The sequence below is a fragment of the Anomaloglossus baeobatrachus genome, chromosome 11 (genome assembly GCF_048569485.1).
Source record: "Anomaloglossus baeobatrachus isolate aAnoBae1 chromosome 11, aAnoBae1.hap1, whole genome shotgun sequence".
Taxonomy (NCBI): Eukaryota; Metazoa; Chordata; class Amphibia; order Anura; family Aromobatidae; genus Anomaloglossus; species Anomaloglossus baeobatrachus.
In genome coordinates, this window is record NC_134363.1 from 109,270,408 (window position 1) to 109,291,725 (window position 21,318).

A 21,318-nucleotide genomic window follows, 5' to 3' on the forward strand; every position below is an offset into this window, starting at 1 on the left:
GGAGCTGGAGCTCGCCAAAAGAGATCCTCGTCTGTCTGGGCTGTGCTACCTGGATACAGCCCATGGAGTGAACCCAATCGTGGTGAAGCTGCCATACAGTCTGCAGGAGAAATGGGCAACATCAGTCTCAAGGTACAAAAGAATGCATGACGTCACCTTTCCCCCATTTATTCAGTTCTGCAAGTTCATCGACGAGCAGGCCCAGATGAGGAACGACCCCAGCCTCGATTTCCTAGAGTTCAACACTTCGGCAGCTGCAACATCATCATCAAGGTATGAAGGTGCCATACACAAACGCAGAGACATTAAGAACACTGTGAGTGTCAGGAAGACTGAGCTACCATCACCTGCAGCACGCACAGATAAACAGAACACCATCTCATCACGAGATAAGTCCTTCAATCAAGAATGTCCCATCCATAAAAAACCGCATTCACTGAACAAGTGCAGAGGGTTTAGATCCAAAACCCTACAGGAGCGCAAGAAAGTCCTCACAGAGCTTGGGATCTGTTTCAAATGCTGCGCATCACTTGAGCACATGGCCAAGGACTGTAAATCCATCGTCAAGTGTGAGGAGTGTCATAGTGAAAAACACGTTTCAGCCATGCATTCAACCCAGCTAGCTAGAGACACACCGGCTGCAGTCACCACCACTCCCACTCCAAGTCATGGCGGGGAGCCCAAGAATCAGACTGACACCACCACAGCTGTCTCCTGCTCATGCTCAGAGGTATGTGGAGAGGGCCAAACACAGAAATGTTGTGCCTGAATATGCCTCATCAAGGTTTATCCCGAGGGACATCCAGAAAAGGCAATGAAGGTGTATGCCATCATAGACGACCAAAGCAACCGGTCCCTAGCAGGAACCAAATTCTTTGAAGCCTTCGGAATTAATGGACCATCAGAACCCTACACCTTGAACACCTGCTCGGGTCGCATAGAGACTAGCAGAAGAAGAGCCCAGGGATTCATTGCTTCTCCTATCAATGGGAAGACTGAAATACCTCTACCAACGCTTCTTGAATGTGACCAAATACCCAGCCACAGGAATGAAATTCCTACCCCAGAAGCTGCATTTCATCAACCACACCTAAGACACCTCGCTAGTGTTATCCCACCTCTGGACAATAACGCAGAGATTCTACTCCTGCTCGGCAGAGACAATCTAAGGGTACACAAGGTGCGACAGCAGTGTAATGGGCCTGACTATGCACCATACGCCCAGAGACTGGACTTGGGATGGGTAGTCATAGGAAATGTGTGCGTTGATCGATCAGAAATTGACTCCTTCAAGACTTATGTGCATGGAGATGGGCACACAACCTGCTTAAAGCCATGTCCTCATCACTATGGAGTGAAAGAGAAGTCTCCAGACACAATACAGCTACCTGACATCGCTTCTTCTCTGCATATCGACAACTTGGGAAGATCAGTCTTTCACACAACCAAGGACGACGATAAAGTAGCCTTGTCAGTAGAGGACAGAGAATTCATCGAAATAATGGACTGTGAGTTTTCTAAAGACAAAACCAACCATTGGGTCTCTTCATTACCCTTCCGATCTACCAGGGTAAGACTCCCAAACAACCGAGCTCAAGCTCAGACCAGATTTAACTCTCTTCAGCGTTCCATGAACAGCAAGCCTGAAATGAGAGAACACAGCGTCGCCTTTATGGACAAGGAAGTCTGCAACAACCTAGCAGAACCTGTACCAACCGAACAGAATCCAGCAGATCACGCAACTAGACCTATGTCTATAAGTTCTTTTGCTAACTCTTCTTGGCTTACAGGTCCAGAGTTCTTGCTGAGACAGTCAGAAGAAGGTGTCCAGGAAGCCTTCAGCATCCTAGATCCGGACAACGATCCAGATGTCCGAGCTGAAGTCAATACCCTGGCCACCAGTGCAGAAAAAACTTCCAACCTCGGTTGCCAACGTTTTGAACATTTCTCCAGCTGGATGAGGCTCGTCAGGACTGTCGCTAGGTTAGTGTATATCACCAGATGCTGTCGTACTGACCTTAAAACCAAAGACTGTCATCGCTGGCATGTCTGCCACAAACCCCTTTCTGCTGAGGACATCTCCCATAGCGAGTCCCTCATAATACGCCACCTCCAACAGAGTGAATTCGCCATAGAATGGAAGTGTTTATACAACAAACAGCAGATTCCATTAAGAAGTCCTCTCGCCAATTTAAACCCAGTCATCGACAGTTTCGGCTTACTGAGAGTTGGTGGTCGTTTAAATCAGGCTCATCTTGGAGTTGCAGAACAAAATCCTCTCATCATTCCCAACAAACACCATGTTACAGTCTTGCTGATCCGACACCACCATGAAAAGACTGAACACCAAGGCAGGCAAATTACAGAAGGTGCTTTACGGTCTGCAGGCCTCTGGGTTATTGGAATGAAGAGACGTGTAGAACAAATACTACACGATTGTGTGCACTGTCGTAAAGCGAGAGGAAAACAACTGTACCAGCAAATGGCTGACTTGCCTACAGACAGACTTTCCACAGAGCCACCTTTCACCTACGTGGGCCTAGACGTTTTCGGACCATGGATGGTGTCCACACGCAGAACTCGCGGAGGCCAAGCAAACAGCAAGCGGTGGGCTGTGTTATTCACCTGCATGAGTGTTCGAGCCGTTCACATTGAGGTGTTAGAGTCCATGGATACCTCCAACCTAATCAACGCCTTGAGAAGGTTCCTTGCCATCAGAGGACCAGTGAAACAGCTGAGGTCTGACCGTGGAAGCAACTTCGTCGGTGCATGTAGAGAACTGAACATCGACACCAAACCTATCCAAGATCAGCTGGCAGAGAAAGGTTGCACCTGGATCTTCAATCCCCCTCACAGTTCTCACATGGGAGGCTCCTGGGAGAGGATGATCGGGATTTCACGCAACATCTTGAACTCCATGCTAATGGACGTCAATTCCTCAAGACTCACACATGAGACTCTAGTCACTCTTTAAGCTGAAGTCTCAGCCATTATCAATTCAAGACCCCTTGTGCCGGTGACCATGGATCCAGAAACACCAACCATACTAACTCCTACTATTCTCATTACCCAAAAAACTGACAACGTGGTAATGCCCAGCGGAGAGTTCACCCACGCGAACACTTATCAAAAACACTGGAAACGGGTTCAATACTTGGCTGACTACTTCTGGAACCGATGGAGGAAGGAATACCTCACCATTCTTCAAGGAAGAAAGAAGTGGCGACATTCCAAGCCGAACCTCAAGGAAGGAGACCTAGTCCTCATGAAAGATCAGACCACAGAAAGGACTGACTGGCCTATGGGACTAATTACTAGGATACTGCCTAGTCAGGACGGCAATGTTTGGAAGGTGGAGCTAAAGGTCATCAGGAAAGGTGAGACGAAGACCTTTGCAAGGCCAATCCACGAACTTGTTCTGCCTTTGCCCATAGAGAGCGTCCCTACAGGATGAACGCTACCGGACCTGAACTTTGAGCCATCCTTCCTGTTTTGGACTCAATTGAGCTTGTTTTTGCATTTAACATGCCTTTCCTTTCAGGTTGTATTATGGACTCAATAGTGAAATCCCCAAAGTGAATTTCAGACGGGGAGTGTGCTGTTTCTATTTGTCTTAGTTAAAACTGTTATTTAATGTTTTTCATGCTTGTCTCTGCTGCCATCTACTGGTCAGACCTTTCGGCTCCTCTGTTTCCTTTGTCCAGCCCATGGGAGTGTCTGATGACCCTCTTGCATCACATCCTGGGATGCTCATTTCCAAAGCAGAGTTTGTGAGAACAACGTCCCATATTGGATTGGAGCTACTAGGAGCAAAGTCTTCTGACCACGTAGTAGCTTCAGAGGCAAGCATCACTGAGAATTACAATGCCAAGTACTTGGATTACTGCACTCTGCATGTCCTAACCTTTGGAGAAAATAAACCACCATTGTTTCATCTCAGCATGTGCATGTTTTCACTCTGGAGTGCTCTGGTCCTGTCTGCCCCACCTATAGGAAAAACGAAGGTAAGATTCTCACAACCTCTCACAACTACGCACCTTCCATCGCCTTTAAGTGGGGACAGAACAATAGTGTCACTGACACTTGGTTCTTTCCCTCATCACTCAAGTTTCCCATGATCTGAAATCCCTATTTCTATCAGCACCCAGCCTTCCTATGTTCTGATATCCATCTTGTCTTTAGTATTCACCTCCCCCATGCTCTGTTATACATCTTTCCCTCAGCATGCAGCTTTCCCATGCTCTGATATACATCTTTCTCTCAGCACCCAGCTTTCCCATGATATTAGAGCATGGAAAAGCTGGGTGCTGGGGGTAAGATGTTTAGCAGAGTATGGGAAAGCTGGGTGCTGAGGGAAAGAGCCTCTTTCCCTCAGTACAAAACTTTCCCATCCTGTAATGCTGCCACCAGGGGGAGCCAGAGCTCTGCAGCAGAAGACACTACACAGAGCAATGAGAACCTGGAAGTAAATACACAGCGTTCTCATACACTACCTCAAAGCACAGCTGAGAAGCAGAGCTGCAGAGCATGCAAGGAATAGTCAAGCAGGCTGGGTCAAACACCGTACGGGCAGAAGCAGGACCGGAGGAACGAGCAGAAGCGGAGTCAAAGTCAGGTCAAGGTCAGTACCGGAGGAAGCAACCGAGTGGGGAAATAGGAGAGGGGACAGAGGACAGGAGGGACGACCAAGGAACGGAACACAGACAAGGGCACGGGAGGCACAGGAACAGACAGATCAGGATATCACTCACAGGACCAGCAATCACAGGCAAAGCAGTGCTAAGCTTATAGCCGGCGCTGGTTCACTGGAAATGTCAGCTTTTAAGACATCCAGGGTCCGGAAGTGAGGCCCGAGAGAAGGCTCCGCCCCCTAGCCATGTGGACGGGGAGGCGAACTATGACACATCCCATGTTTGTATCTCTGTCCCCCCTCGTATATAGTTCTCCAAATACTATAATAGCCCCCACATAACCTTCCATATAGTATAATGAGTCCCACATAACCCTTCATATATTAGAATGCACCCCCATAGTCCTCCAATTATTATAATGCACCTCCCATAGTCTTCCATGTATTACAATTCACCCCATATTCCTCCATATATTATACTGCAGTGCACCCCATAGTCCTCCTCTACAAGTTTTTTGTAGATATAAATTTCATTTTCCAGCAGGACTTGGCACCTGTCCACACTGACAAAAGTACCAATACCTGGTTTAATAGCCACAGTATAACTGTGCTTGATTGGCCAGCAAACTCGCCTGACCTAAACCCCATAGAGAATCTATGGGGTATTGTCAAGAGGAAGATGAGACACACCAGACCCAACAATACAGACGAGCTGAAGGCTGCTATCAAAGCAACCTGGGCTTCCATAACACCTCAGCAGTGCCACAGGCTGATCACCTACATGCCACGCTGCATTGATGCAGTAGGAAAAAAAAAAAAAAGGTGATCCAGCTCAGCTGTGGTGAGGTCTGGCATGCAAGGATAACACTCTGGCAGTGCAGGGATCCAACTGAATAAAAAAACAATCCAGCTTCCGGAATAATGTAAAATCTTGTGCAAGCTTTATTTTAAAGGACGTAAAAATTATAATTACAAGGGACAAAATAGGGAGCCCATGTGCGGCTACGCGTTTCGAACGCTGCCTGCGTTCTTTGTCAGGCTTGACAAAGAACGCAGGCAGCGTTCGAAACGCATAGCCGCACATGGGCTCCCTATTTTGGCCCTTGTAATTATAATTTTTACGTCCTTTAAAATAAAGCTTGCACAAGATTTTACATTATTCCGGAAGCTGGATTGTTTTTTTCTTTCATTGATGCAGTAAGGCCGGGGCCACACGGGGGACTACTGCGATCCTCGCATGACACTCGGCTCACACTGGCAGCACAGCGGGAGCCAAGTGTCATGAGAGTGTCACTGTGACTGAGGTCCAATCATGTGATCGGACCACAGCTGCGGGGGACGGGCCGACACTGTGGAGGGGCAGGCCAGTGCTGCGGAGGAGAGGGAGGGATTTATCTCCTTCTCTCCTCTATTGCTGGCTATTGCCATTCTCTCTCTGCACTCGCGGTACACTGGTATAATGCAAGTGCAGTGTGATTTTTCTCTCGCCCCATAGACTTGAATGAGAGCGAGAGAAACAAGGACTGCAGTGCACCCGCAGCATGCTGCGATTGTTTTCTCGGTCCGATTAGGGCTGAGAAAATAATCGCTCATGGGTGCCGGCACATAGGCTAATATTAGTCCGAGTGGAATGTGATGTTTTATCACAATCCACGCGCTCCGATTTTCATGCAGTGTGTCTTAGGCCTCATTCATGCAAAAAGGAGCCCCGACTAAGTATTGAGGCATTTACTGTACAGAGTTTTCAGTAGGCACCAACATTTCTGAGTTTACAATAAAATAATTTTTCAGTTGGTCTTATATTCTAATTTTCTGAGATAATGAATTTTGGGTTTTCAAAGCCATAATACTCAACATTAACAGAAATAAACACTTGAAATGGATCACTCTGTGTGTAATGACTCTATATAATATATGTGTTTCCCTTTTTGTATTGAATTACTGAAATAAAGTAACTTTTTGATGATATTCTAATTCATTGAGATGCCCTTGTAAATTAGTTAGTTCACAGACTCTCTCTTCCCCCAGGTCTGGTTCCTCCCTCCCCAGTTGGCTACCTGTTATCTCACAGTGCCCAGTCCTGTCACCTGGCTCTAAGGGGGTCTCCCACCCTGGTTGTGAGTGTATATGTCCCAGTGTGCTAGTGTGTGTGTGATGACTGGCACAGTCATGTTGGACCCGACCTTGTTTTTGCGACACCTGGTTACCGCAGGGGCGTCACACTACGTGATAGAATGGACGATAGTTACATCTCTAGTAACATAGCTTAATTATAATAAGCTTTATTTTTATATAGTGCTACCATATTCCGCAGCGCTTTACATACACTAATATCACTGTCCCCATTGGGGCCCACAATCTAAATTCCCTATCTGTATATCTTTTGAGTGTGGGTGGAAACCGGCGCACCCAGAAGAAACCCACAGAAACACGGGGAGAACATACAAACTCCTGGTAGATATTGTCCTTGGTGGGATCTGAACCCAAGACCCTAGCGCTGCAAGGCTGCAATGGTTAACTGAGCCACCGTGCCGCTTAATGTTAGGCATAAAGTAAAGCACCTGCGGCATATCTGCATATTCTGTAATGGCATCCTCCCCTGGATATCCATAAGGCATTACTAATGCTGACGTTTTCTTCCAGCACATAGAGGCTATTGGGCCCCCTTAGGCACAAATGCCTCCTTCTGCACCACCTACAGCTACATTGTTGGTATAATTACATTAATATCACCATCTACATGAAATAGTTATTCAGGACTTGAACACTGATAACAGATAGTGAAGATCAATAATATTAGGTCATTGGGAATCATCTGATTTCAAGAGCTGCAGCACAGCAGAACTGTCATAGCACCGCACATTGTGTAGTGGCAGTGAGTGGTACTGCAGCTTTATCAGTCCATGGTCTATTCCTAATAGCTGATCGGAGCTGGGAGGCAAGCAACCACAAATCTCACATTGATGATTCTCTCCTCTAAAGACAGGTCAAGATCATCAGTATTAAACTCCACTAAAGGAAAAAAATAGTGCATCTCTCGACTCCCTCCCTATATCATATATATATATATATGAATCTAAAGTCTTTAACACCAGACTAAATATACTGCATTGCTGGAACTCAAAATCCCCCCCCACAACATTTGGTCCCTCAAATTTAGGCTCTATAGTATATTGTTGACTGCAAAACCACAGTTTTTGCCCAAAAGGCCTTAAAGAAAGTGACTCCACCCAAAGAGTTGCTCCTAAAGGTACAGCAACCACAAAGTCGCTAAGGTGTGGCAACCTTATAAGTCACTCTAAAGTCTGTAACTATAGCAACAGCTGTCCACAACCGGTGCACAAGCAACTGGGGCCATAGGCTACTTTCACACATCCGGATTTTTGCTCTGCGGCACAATACGGCGTTCTGCAGAAAAACCGCAACCGGCTTTTGTAACGCCGGTTGCGGTTTTTTTTTGCATAGACTTACATTAGTGCCGTATTGTGCCGCAGGGGCTTGCGTTCGGTCCGGTTTTTGCCGCATGCGGCAGATTTAGCCGATGCCGCGGCCGGATCGAACGTTCCCTGCAACGTTTTTTGCTCCGGCAAAAAACACCGCATCGCGCCGCATCTGGCCGCTGCGGCACATTTTTCAATGCATGCCTATGGAGGCCGGATGCGGCGCGATGCGGAAAAAAACGCATCCGGTCGCCGCATGCGGTTTTTTCCACTGCGCATGCTCAGTAGCATGCCGCAACCGGAAAAAAACGGACAGGCCGCATGTCAAAACTTATGCAATGGATGCGGTGTTTTCGCCGCATCCGTTGCATAGTTTTCACAGCCGGATTGAGCCGCAGTGCTCAAACCGGATGTGTGGAAGTAGCCTTATGAGAATTGCCGCACAGTGAGATTGTTCTGGTTGCCTATAGCCACTGCAGATGTAAGTGGGGCATCATTTATGAAGATTGCCTCCCAGTAAAATCCTTCTGGTTCCCTATAGCAACTAGAGTGCAGATTTCAGCTATTTTACCCAAAGGGTCTTAAAGAATTAAAGTCACAGCACACAGAGTCGCTCTTTAAGGGGTTGTGAAGCCCCACAGGTGTTGTATCGGTGCATACCTTCAGGGACTCCACGTAGCTGGTGCTGGTCACAGGTAGGGAATCTTCGGTTTTGATCGTGACGCCACTCTCAGTATTGCGGTCAGTGGGGACCGCCACTGCAGGTTAGGGGACGCCTGGGGCTGATGGTGGGTGCAGTCGGATGTAGTAGCCTCCTGAGAGTGAGGCAAGCCCCAGGGCCCTGTGTAGGTTTGTAGTACCACAAGTCGCAGAATGACTCACACAGGCAGAACTGTCTTTCAAGGGCTTTACTCACATTTGATGGCAGGGTGAGTAGCCCGGGCGTAGCTGGGATGAACCAGATGGGAACCAGGTATCCTTCAGGCTGACTTTATGAGGGTGACTACTGACTCGCCTTCCTTAGCCCTTGGTGGTTTGGGGTGACCCCGACTTTGAGTCCCTATGGGGGTCACCCAGGGAAGATGCTGCAGCCTCTCTCCCCCTTTTGTTTGCCGTTTGCTTGTTCCCCGGACCAGGCCACTCCAGCTGCTTGCCTCCTGTGACCTATGGGCCCTCACTGCGGTTACGTGGCTGCGGCTTTTGTGGTGTTGTGGTGTGGGCTTTGAGAGCCCCACACCGGCAGGTTTAGCAGAAGAAAGCTGGATCTATCTTCGCTTCGGGATCTGCCGCCCGGTTGGGCCTGGTGCTCTCTAGCAGTCTCCTTACTTCCCACTCCGTGCTTTCTCTCTAGCTGAAGCTGGCTTTCAGGTAGCACTCCTAGTTGACCGTTCTCCCCCGTCAGTAGCCACTGCGCGGGCGCTGTTAGACAGCATCAACCCCACAGGTCTGCTCCTCACTGAGCCCTCTGGAGTTCTCCTCTAACTGACTCACTGCTCCTCCTCTCCTGTTCTTGCCTACGCCACCTAGCAACCAGACTCTCCACCACACCCCTTGAGAGGAGATGGAGGCTTTCGACCCCCTGCCACTATTCCAGTGGAGGTATAGGATTTGCCCCCTCCTGGGACCCCCAGGGGTCCTCTCAAAGGTACATGTGTGAGACCTGATCACTATGCGCCTGTGTTCCACACCCCTGTCAGCCTTCTGGATTACCTGTATTGTACTGTCCCCAGCATGGGTGCAGTACTCAGTGGTGCCTGACCAGGTCAGGGGCGCCACATTCCCCCTTAGTTATCACCAGCACGTCCTCGGGCTGCAAGACAACATTTTAAAATGCATAAAACATTAAAACATGAAAAACATTTTTAAAAGCACCAGGTACCATACATCACCACCCTCCACCCACAAGTCCGTTAACCCACCCAAAACCCTTTCACGTTGGCCGCGACTTCAGCCACTTCTGGCAGGATGTAGAGGCGGCTTACATGGGCTGGTGGTTTTCAGGGTATACCTGGCCTGGTGGATCCGCGCCTTCAGCCTCTTCTGGCAGGATGCAGAGGCGGCCTCCACAGTTGGTGCTGACCAGGTACCCTCTTTGTGGTGGTGAGCCAAGGCCCCATAAACAGGCGTGCTCTCTGGTTGCAGGTGAGCCAAGGCCCTATATACGGACGGGCTCCTCCTGGTTGCAGACGAGCCAAGCCCCTAAACAGGCTGACTCTGGTGGCGGTGGTGCCCTCTGGTGTAACTATTTACACTGCGAGAGTTTGTGGCTATAGCCAGTTCATAGCCTTAAGGTTTATGGTTTTCTCACAATAGTTTTTGTGGGCACATGCTTAAACGTGAACGTTGCAAAACAAAACTTTCAAACTGGTCGAAACAGTAACTTCTTACTTTCCTTTACTTTACTCCTCTTTACCAGGGCTTGAGCCTGTATGGCTGCGGCACCTGCTGCTTTCCTGCTCTTTGTCGTCGTCTGTGGTTGTTTCATCCGTAGGTTCTTTTTCTCTGCTTTGTCTTCCTTCTCTTTCTTTAGGACTTTGTGTTACGTCCAGAGCATACAATCCTCTTTCACCTTGGTGCATAGTAAACTGGACTGAATCTCCCATCTTTAGATTTCTGCCAGGGTGTCCTCTAGGCAGATGAGCTCTCACATCTCTTCTGTTGACAAATATCCCTTCTTTGATACCAGGTGCTACGATGAATCCATATCCACTTCTCAGATTAAAATCCTCCACTACTCCTCTGAAAAGGGGTCCTCTGGCCTGGGCTTTGGACCTTCTCAGGGCTCGTTTTTCTTGCAGGTCTCTGGCGGTGACTTCTCTCTGCTCTGGAGATGACGGTGCAGAGGATAGTTGCGTTCTGTTGCGGTGTGTCTTACGGGCTGGATTCTGTAGGGTGCAGCTCACAAACTCCCAGGTAAGGCTTTTGGGCAGTTCTTCTTCTGCAGATGGTGTCAGGTCTTCCTCATCCCAGCGAGAATAAGGCAGCATCTCTGGCTCTGGGTATGGCTCTGGAGTCAGCCCCTCAACCTCCTGGCCTCCTCCCCCCCTTAGTTCTTCCTGGCACTCCTTGGGTAGCAGTGCTGGGGATGGACTTCTTTCTGCCGGCCCAGGTGGGGAACTCTTTGCCGTGGTTGCTGCAGGAGCTGTCGGGATACTCTTTGGGGTGTGCGGAGGGAGCATGTACCGCTCCACCATCTCCCGTGGGAACTTAGCTTCCAGGTCGGCTTTTAGCTGCCAGTATGCGGAGTCCTCACCTACCAGGGATTGCCTAGCAGGGACTTCCTGAACCTGGGGAGCCTTGTCTGCTCTGGCCTTGCAGGCCGGGGTAAATGGTACGTCAGCTTTGTCTTGGCGGGCCGCGCCTGGCATGGCGGCGGCCTGGTCTTGGCGGGCCGCGCCCTGTTTGGCGGCGGCCTGGTCTTGGCGGGCCGCGCCTGGCATGGCGGCGGCCTGGTCTTGGCGGGCCGCGCCTGGCATGGCGGCGGCCTGGTCTTGGCGGGCCGCGCCCTGTATGGCGGCGGCCTGGATCGGCGTCGCAGCTGCGATGGGGTCTGTGCAGGCTGGGCTGGGCATCGCTGCAGGGACCGGGTCTTGGTGGGCCGAGCAGGGCATCGCTGCGGCGGCCGGGGCTTGGCGGGCCGAGCAGGGCATCGCTGCGGCGGCCGGGGCTTGGCGGGCCGCACCTGGCGTGGCTGCGGCCTGGTTCAGCGTCGCCGCGCCGGGCGCCTCTTCAGGGACCGCGGGCGTGGCAGTAGGGGTCGGGGCACTTGCGCTAGCCGGGGCATCACTCGACTCGCCCATCGTTGGCAGCATCGGGGTCTGAGTTGTCACCGCCCGATCTGGCACTCGGTGCGCGGCTCTCTCCTCGTAGGCCCGAACCGCCGCGGTCATCCATAGAAACTCCTCGCGTCCCTCTCTGATCAGCCTTCCGACCCTGGCTTCTAGTTGATCGCAGAACTCGGCGAGCTCCCGACACCACCAGGCAGCGGAGCCTGGCTCTGGATCTCTGCTTTCAGACGCCATCTTCATTAGCAAGCTGCTGGCTTCTCTTCTGCTCCGCCGTCTCTGGACGCTTCCGCTCTCTTCGCTGGCAAGCTCAGAACTCTGCAGAGGATCTCTGGGTAGCCACACCTCTTCGTGGGCGGTAACTTCTTCCAGCGCGGGCTGCTGTTGTTTTTCAGCGCGCTTTTCATGGTGGCAATATGGCGGCGCTTCCAATTTTTCAAGCGGACCGCCCAGGCACATGGTCACCTGTCTGAACAGGTCTAGTCCTTATCCTGTTCGTGACGCCAGAAGATGTGAAGCCCCACAGGTGTTGTATCGGTGCATACCTTCAGGGACTCCACGTAGCTGGTGCTGGTCACAGGTAGGGAATCTTCGGTTTTGATCGTGACGCCACTCTCAGTATTGCGGTCAGTGGGGACCGCCACTGCAGGTTAGGGGACGCCTGGGGCTGATGGTGGGTGCAGTCGGATGTAGTAGCCTCCTGAGAGTGAGGCAAGCCCCAGGGCCCTGTGTAGGTTTGTAGTACCACAAGTCGCAGAATGACTCACACAGGCAGAACTGTCTTTCAAGGGCTTTACTCACATTTGATGGCAGGGTGAGTAGCCCGGGCGTAGCTGGGATGAACCAGATGGGAACCAGGTATCCTTCAGGCTGACTTTATGAGGGTGACTACTGACTCGCCTTCCTTAGCCCTTGGTGGTTTGGGGTGACCCCGACTTTGAGTCCCTATGGGGGTCACCCAGGGAAGATGCTGCAGCCTCTCTCCCCCTTTTGTTTGCCGTTTGCTTGTTCCCCGGACCAGGCCACTCCAGCTGCTTGCCTCCTGTGACCTATGGGCCCTCACTGCGGTTACGTGGCTGCGGCTTTTGTGGTGTTGTGGTGTGGGCTTTGAGAGCCCCACACCGGCAGGTTTAGCAGAAGAAAGCTGGATCTATCTTCGCTTCGGGATCTGCCGCCCGGTTGGGCCTGGTGCTCTCTAGCAGTCTCCTTACTTCCCACTCCGTGCTTTCTCTCTAGCTGAAGCTGGCTTTCAGGTAGCACTCCTAGTTGACCGTTCTCCCCCGTCAGTAGCCACTGCGCGGGCGCTGTTAGACAGCATCAACCCCACAGGTCTGCTCCTCACTGAGCCCTCTGGAGTTCTCCTCTAACTGACTCACTGCTCCTCCTCTCCTGTTCTTGCCTACGCCACCTAGCAACCAGACTCTCCACCACACCCCTTGAGAGGAGATGGAGGCTTTCGACCCCCTGCCACTATTCCAGTGGAGGTATAGGCTTTGCCCCCTCCTGGGACCCCCAGGGGTCCTCTCAAAGGTACATGTGTGAGACCTGATCACTATGCGCCTGTGTTCCACACCCCTGTCAGCCTTCTGGATTACCTGTATTGTACTGTCCCCAGCATGGGTGCAGTACTCAGTGGTGCCTGACCAGGTCAGGGGCGCCACAGGGTAACAACCTTATAATCTCTAAGGTGGGGCAACCTGAAAAGTCACGCTAAAGTCTGTAACTATAGCAACGACTGTCAACAAGCAGTACAGAAGTAACTGGGGCGTCATGTATGAAAATTGCCTCATAGTAAGTTCGTTCAGGTTGCCCATGGCAATTGAAGCTGCTGAGGTAAAGTGAAAGTTGAGCTCTGATTGGTTGCTATGGATGACTAGAACAGTGTGACTGTGTAGTAGTTTTCATAAATGAGATGTGAGATCCTTCAGGATAGACATTTTCTGCATTATATATATAGATCAGGGGTCGGGAACCTATGGCTCGCGAGCCAGATGCGGCTCTTTTGATGGCTGTATCTGGCTCGCAGACAAATCTTCCTGTTTGTAAGGTGCACTTTTTTCCCCCCAAAACTAATCGGGGTGCGTCTTACAAACCGCATATGGCTTATCGGGGAGGCAGTGCTGGCGCAGAGTCGGCAATACTGCGGGCTCATGGGGGGTCCTGCTAGCAATCCCGCAATAGCTGGCGGACTGCTGGCTGCTTTGAATCTCCTGCAGTTGATGAGATCGACGTCAAGAAAATGGCCGGGGAGGCAGCGCGTGCGCAGATAGGACTCCGCGGCCATTTTCTTGAAGTCCATTGCGTTAATCTGTGCATGCGCCGTGGCCATTTTATTGCAGTCGATCTCCTCAACTGCGGGAGATTCAAAACAGAATGCCGGTAGATCAATGGCGTCCACCGCCATTACACCTGACGAGCCTGCAGCAGTATCGCCAACCCTCCGTCCACTAGTTGACTGTAGCATTGCCTACCCTACCTCCTGGGACCTTCTGAGCCGCTCCACCACTGCCACTTCATCCTGATGAGTATGGCTCTCACGGAATTACATTTTAAAATATGTGGCATTTATGGCTCTATCAGCCAAAAATGTTCATGATCCCTGATATAGATTCACCTATTAGATCTCTGATCAGTGTGAGGTGATTACTAAGGATCAAAAGACTAAGGATTGATTTTTAAAATGTGCAATATGGTAGGTGACACGTTTGCACAAGCATCTGTGATACGTCGTCGTAGGTCCTGCAATATTGGTGGAGGGGTCGCATACACCTGCTGTTTGATGTGACCTCACAGAAAGAAGTCCAATTGGGTCAGGTCAGGTGAGCGCGGAGGCCACTCCACGCAGCCACCATACCCAATGACTTGTAGGAAAGTCTCCATGAGGTATCGCTTCACGTCCACAGCCTTGTGAGTTTTCACATTCTAATCATAGCATTTCTGTATGCAAGGTGTCGATTCATACTGAATTGATGATGCCCTAAAACTTTGTAATTCACTTTTTTTCTCTATCTTGTTCCGTTTTCGAGATAAAAATGCTAACTGTTTTCCACCAGGTGGCGCTATAGGTGGTTTCATTGCGCTGCGTAGCGCATGGGTACTTTACTATACCTAGACACCACTTCTATGCCTATAGCTGCCGCCGTTCTCAAGTTAATGGCGGTGGACAGGATATTGGTGGACACACTGTATGTATATATATATATATATATATATATAAAATACCTACTTTCCATCTGAAAAAATATAAATTGTGATCAGGAGGGGTGAAAAAAACAGCCAGATTACCAGCAACTCAACCAACCATGAAAAATTGGAGAGCAATGAGTTAAATGCTGAAACATTTTTAATTTATTGAAAATTACAGCAAAGTGCAATTGTGCATGAAGGATAACAAGAAGAGAAACGATATCTCTAACGATGAGGCCACACGGGGATTACTGCAAGTGCTCGCATGACACTCGGCACACGCTTGCAGCACAGCGGGAGCTGAGTGTCATGCAAGTGTCATCCGACTGTAGTCCAATCGTGCGATCAGACCACAGTTGCGGAGGGGGGGCTGCGCTGCGGAGGGGAGGGCCAGCGCTGCGGAGGGGAGGGAGGTATTTATCTCCCTATCTCCTCCGTTGCCGGCAGATATAACACGAGTGCAATGCGATGTTTCTCTCGCCCCATAGACTTGAATGGTTGCGAGTATAACAAGATCGCATTCCACCCGCAGCATGCTGCGACTGTTTTCTCGGTCCAATTAGGACTGATAAAACAATTGCACATGGGAGTGGGTCCATAGAGTAATATTGGTCCCAGAGGAATGTGATTTTTTTTATCACATTCCACTCACTCCGTTTTTCTCGCGATGTGTGCTAAGCCTAAGAGAAAAAGTCCCAAAATATCCTGCAAAAATGCATATACAATAACAAGGTACCAAATAAAAGGTGACACAGTGATATATATGCAGGACAAAGAGAAGCACCACAACCAAAAACCCTGGGCCAAATATAGAGCCAGTTATACGGAGCTATATGCAGAGAAATAGTAAACAACCATATTTATGAAAAGTACAAGTAGTAAACTGCATACAGCCCAGAGGGACTGTAAGGGGTACTTTGCACACTATGGCATCGCAGGTGCGATATCGGTGGGGTCAAATCGAAAGTGACGCACATCCGGTGTCGCTGATGATATCGGAGTGTGTAAAGCATTTTTGATACGATTAACGAGCGCAAAAGCATCGAAATCGTATGATCGGTGTAGCGTCGGTGTAGCGTCAGTCATTTCCATAATTTCGGAAGGACTGATGTTACGATGTTGTTGCTCGTTCCTGCGGCAGCACACATCGCTGTGTGTGAAGCTGCAGGAGCGAGGAACATCTCCTACCTGCGTCCTGCGGCTCACGCCGGCTATGCGGAAGGAAGGAGGTGGGCGGGATGTTTACGTCCCGCTCATTTCCGCCCCTCCTCTTCTATTGGCTGCCTGCCGTGTGACGTCGCTGTGACGCCGCACGACCCGCCCCATTAAGAAGGAGGCTGGTCGCCAGCCAGAGCGACGTCACAGGGCAGGTAAGTCCATGTGAAGTTGCCGTAGCGATAATGTTCGCTACGGCAGCTATCACAAGAGATCGCAGCTGCGACAGGGGCGGGGACTATCGCGCTTGGCATCGCAAGCATTGGCTTGCGATGTCGTAGTGTGCAAAGTACCCCTAATTCTAAAATATTGACAATTACCTAAGTAGGAAAAGAGCCCAGGGTCTAGAGTGGTGTACCTCAATCCACGTTTCACGGCCTACGGGGTCACCTGCTGCTTCATCAGGGGGAAAGAGGAAGTAGATGCACCTATGTCAGGTGCAGCACTGAAATAGGCCTTAAGCCACGATAACCTCCTACAAGTATAAGCAACCACGGTAACCTCATACAAAGGTGGACATGGAGTGGCGCCTGCGTACACATGCCCGCCTCCCCCTCAGCGCAAACCCAGCCATGAACGCGCCAGGGCACATGTGCGGGAGCCGGGACGCATCACCATGGCTCAGCGCAGACGCGGTAAGATGCGGTGCTGCGCCAGGGGGGAAGCGAGCGAGCAAACGCAGGCGCACTGACCGCCAGCAGGAGGTAAAAACCACCACAGAATGGTAAATGCAGTGCCTAATACCATAAAAAAGCTGCACAGGATAACACATAGGAACAGGTATTGTTGATTACAATAAGGGGAAATCGTACCAATATACACAATAATAATGTACCATTTAATTGCTGTACAAAAATAGTACATGATATCAAAAGTTCACACATAACATAGTAACAATTCATGATAAAAGCAATCCAAGTGTCCATGTTACATCCATAGGAATCTGTAGAAAAAGCCATTGCCTGAGGCAACAAGGGATAAGGTGCATCATTATGAACTAAGAAGAAAATAAAAGCAAAAAAAAAAATAACAAAACATAAATAAACAACAAAATTAAATGACAGTGCATCAGAAAGAAACTTTAATATATTAAAAATCAGAGGCGAAGGCGGGAGAGAAAAAGAGGGCAAGGGGAAGGGGGGGAGAAAGGGGGAAGAAAAAGTATATACATTAAGGCTCATAAGAAGGAGGAAAAACGCAATGCCTCCTTAAGGCCATGAGGAGTAACTGTATTAAGAGTCACAATCCACCTCATTTCTCGTTGAGCCAGTCATTTTTTAATATTTCCTCCATGTATTTCACAATGGATAACTTCAATTCCTCAAATTTTAAAAATTGGAGATTGCACCCATGAAAAATACTGAAATGGTGAGATAATGTTTTCAACGAGGTAATGCCGTCCGCTGTCTTGGCCGCGCCAGTGTCCCTCACGTGCTCCCTCACCCGGATCCGTAGCTCTCCAGAAGTCAAGCCCACATAACTATATGGGCAATCGCAGGTAGCATAATAGATTAGGGGAGCCACTGATAGAGCAAGCGAGAACTGAGTCAGTCTGTAAAAAAGGCCAGTGTTTTTCGAGGATAGAGCACATTTTGCTACAATATATATATATGGGTAATAAATGACGCAACGCATAATATAAGACTATTGTTCTATGAATGACTGCAAGTCACAGATTGATACAAAATGAATAGAGATGGGTCGATGATACGAGGGCGGTGAACTATCCCCGGCCCCCTGAATACTTTGTCGACTTGTACTGACTCTACCAAGATGGCTAAAAGAGTTAATCACCGATAACTGGAATTCCATTTCTATTATATGCGGAGTGGATGACACTCCCATGTGTAATTTCCTTTGCCAGTGAATAGTATATACCATGTTAATAACTGCATTATGAGGCTCCACAAGCATCTATTGTTTAGTAAATTTGTAAGGAAAGGGGTGGGAAGGCTGATTCGGATGCGGGTGACGTCAGAGGGGTTACAGGGGTGACGACTTTTCTTTATAAGAATGGGGAGATCCATTTGGGGTTTTCTGGTCAAAATGAGTAAATGTCAATGTGAGACAATCTACATAGTGTGTATTCACTGAGAGGCCACAGAATAGGATTTAGGAGGGGCAGGGTGTACATCATCACCACCACTACTAAAATAGCCCGGGTTACATTCATGCTCAGCATCTCCCATACACACCCAGCAAGTGCGAGGCATGGGGCTAACAGCAATGGACGGATATGGCATTCAACAAGCCGGCCTCAGTAATAACACTCATATAACGACACTCGTAATAATACTGCTATAATAACACTCATGTAATATCACCCATGCCCATGTTCAGCAGCCGAGCAGCATTGTTTAGAATGAGACCTTTGTAGCTTTTACTAAATAAGGGAACAGATCACATCGTCACCATCATTCCCAATGAAGCTCCATCACCATACAATATCTACACACAGAATATATGGGAAAGCCAGAGGCAAAGTTCCTTATATCTGGAGCACTTTCCCTTTGCTGCTGTTTGTTATGCCAGGAGCTCCTAGTGATGCTGATAAAGTCATCATGGAGGATCCATCACCGGCTGTCCATTCACACCTAAATATTTTGGCAGGAGGGAAACTTTGTTTGAAATTCCAGTTTCACCATAGCAAAATAAATCCCTCCTATGGGGTATTTCATTGTTACTGTTCACCCCAGCAAATTCAGTGATATCTGTGACACTTTACAGATTTTTTTTGCAGATCATTGCACCTTGTGGTTTGATGGCTTTCATCATTTTGATCATTTACATGCTGAGATTATGGTGACCACTGGTAATTCTTAATGGGATGATAGCAGAAACAGCCAGCCTGGAGACCTCACCCAGTGCACCGCGATTGCAACTAAATCCATACACCAAAGCAATTTTACTGTTTTTAGTCAGAATTATAAATTTGCTTTTTTTCTCGTTAAATTTTAGCTATCAGGACGAAATAAAGCGCCACAAAGTTTCCAACCCTTATAAAAGTCCATGATCCCTCCACGATCACAGGTAAAAAGTCAAACACAGTGGAAGCCCATATATACACAGTATATATATATATATATATATATATATATATATATATATATATATATATATATATATATATATATATAATATAGAGAGAGAGAGATCACAGCAATATATGTATATATATCACAGCAGTAGTATGAACATATTGTAATAGGCACAGTCAGTCATACATACAGAACATATCAGTAGGGCGCAGCTCACGCCATGACCAATGTGCCTGATTTACCTCTCCAGCTGAGCAGGCACAGGGGGAGCAGGATCAGTATATCCATGGTCCTGTATGTCACTGTACACAGCAGCCTGCAGAAGCTGAAGAATACTGAGCAGAGACCGGCTGACGTCAGGGGGAGAGGGAGGGTGTGAAGAGGCAGGAGGGGCGGACATACAGCACAGACCCCACCAGATACCAGCAGTCTACTGCAGCTCAGGGCTCCAGGTGGCGGCAGGGACTGGGGCTTTAAAGTCTACAATCTGGTGAATTTGAAGAGATGTTCCATCCATTGCCAATTACGATGAAAACCACAAATGTTTATTTACTACCATATTTCAATTAATTTTTTTTTCAAGCCTTCAGGTTATCACTCACAGTTTTCCGTCAATTGAACCTATATGTTTTCTCAAAATTGTTGCTTCATTAGTTACACAATCGAATATTTTTAGTTTGTCGAATTGTATCAAAAAAATTAAATGAAAGTAGCAGATAAATACTCCATGATCACACATAATAATAATAATAATAATAATAATAATAATAATAATACTTTTATTTCCATAGCACTACCATATTCCACACACTTACTTTTGTGCTGGAATCAGGGAGTCAGCCTTATTTGTTGTAGTAGTTGGTCTTTAAGTAATAGATGGGGACCTGGAATACAAGAAGACTCCTACCCTGTTTCCCCGAAAATAAGCCCTAGTAAGATTTTGGGGGCTATTTTGAGCATGCTTAAAATATACAGAAAGGCCTACTCCAAAAATAAAACCTAGTTACGGCTCCATAAGGAAATGTCTAAGCAGCTAAAAAAGTTAAAGAATAAAGCTGGACTCTTCATCAAAGACAGCAGACACCCCGCAAAAGAAAGCAGACACCCCCAAAAGAAAGCAGACATCCCCAAAAGAAAGCAGACATCCCTAAAAGAAAGCAGACACCCCCCAAAAGAAAGCAGACATCCCCCAAAAGAAAGCAGACACCCTAAAAGAAAGCAGACACCCCCCAAAAGAAAGCAGACACTCCCCAAAAGAAAGCAGACATCCCCCAAAAGAAAGCAGATACCCCCAAAAGAAAGCAGACACCCCCAAAAGAAAACAGACACCCCAAAAGAAAGCAGATACCACCAAAAGAAAGCAGACACCCCCAAAAGAAAGCAGACACCCCCCAAAAGAAAGCAGACACCCCAAAAGAAAGCACACACAGCCAAAAGAAAGCACACACCCCCAAAAGAAACCAGACCCCCAAAAGAAAGCAGACATCCAAAAGAAAGCAGACACCCCCAAAAGAAACCAGACCCCCAAAAGAAAGCAGACACATCCAAAAGATGCCAGATCCCCAACAGAAAGCAGACATATCCAAAAGAAAGCAGACACCCCCAAAAGAAATCAGACACCCCCCTCAAAGAAAGCAAACAGCAGACACCTCAAAAGAAAGCAGACACAGCCGAAAGAAAGCAGACACATCCGAAAGAAAGCAGACACATCCAAAAGAAAGCAGACACCCAAAAAAGAAAGCAAACACCCCCAAAAGAAAGCAGACCTACCCCAAAAAATCATTGCACACTCCAGACCCCAAACAATTACAGTTGGCAAGTGTTAATGGTGGATGGGCTCTCACACAGAGGTACCATTAATCCCCTCCTTTTACAAATCACATTTCCCAGAGTTTTCTCCCAGTGCTGCCCGCAGCTCACAGTTTTTTATGGTGCTGCTCTCCATTATTCTCGAGGTCTCATTACACCAATCCATTCATCCGTCTTTTTTCCCATCTATGTGACAGTGATAATGATGCAAGAAA

The 21,318-nt window shown here is 48.5% G+C and overlaps 1 protein-coding gene across 1 annotated transcript in view; it reads right to left on the reverse strand.

Annotated features, from left to right (window-relative positions):
- Nucleotides 1–19,645, reverse strand: part of MCAM (melanoma cell adhesion molecule) — a 175,914-nt gene extending 156,269 nt beyond the window's left edge. The window contains exon 1 of the mRNA XM_075329190.1: nucleotides 19,537–19,645. Within this exon, the coding sequence (XP_075185305.1) occupies nucleotides 19,537–19,582 (46 nt within the window). The 5' untranslated portion in view covers nucleotides 19,583–19,645. The remainder of the gene's footprint in view (nucleotides 1–19,536) is intronic.
- Nucleotides 19,646–21,318: the final 1,673 nt, after the last annotated feature.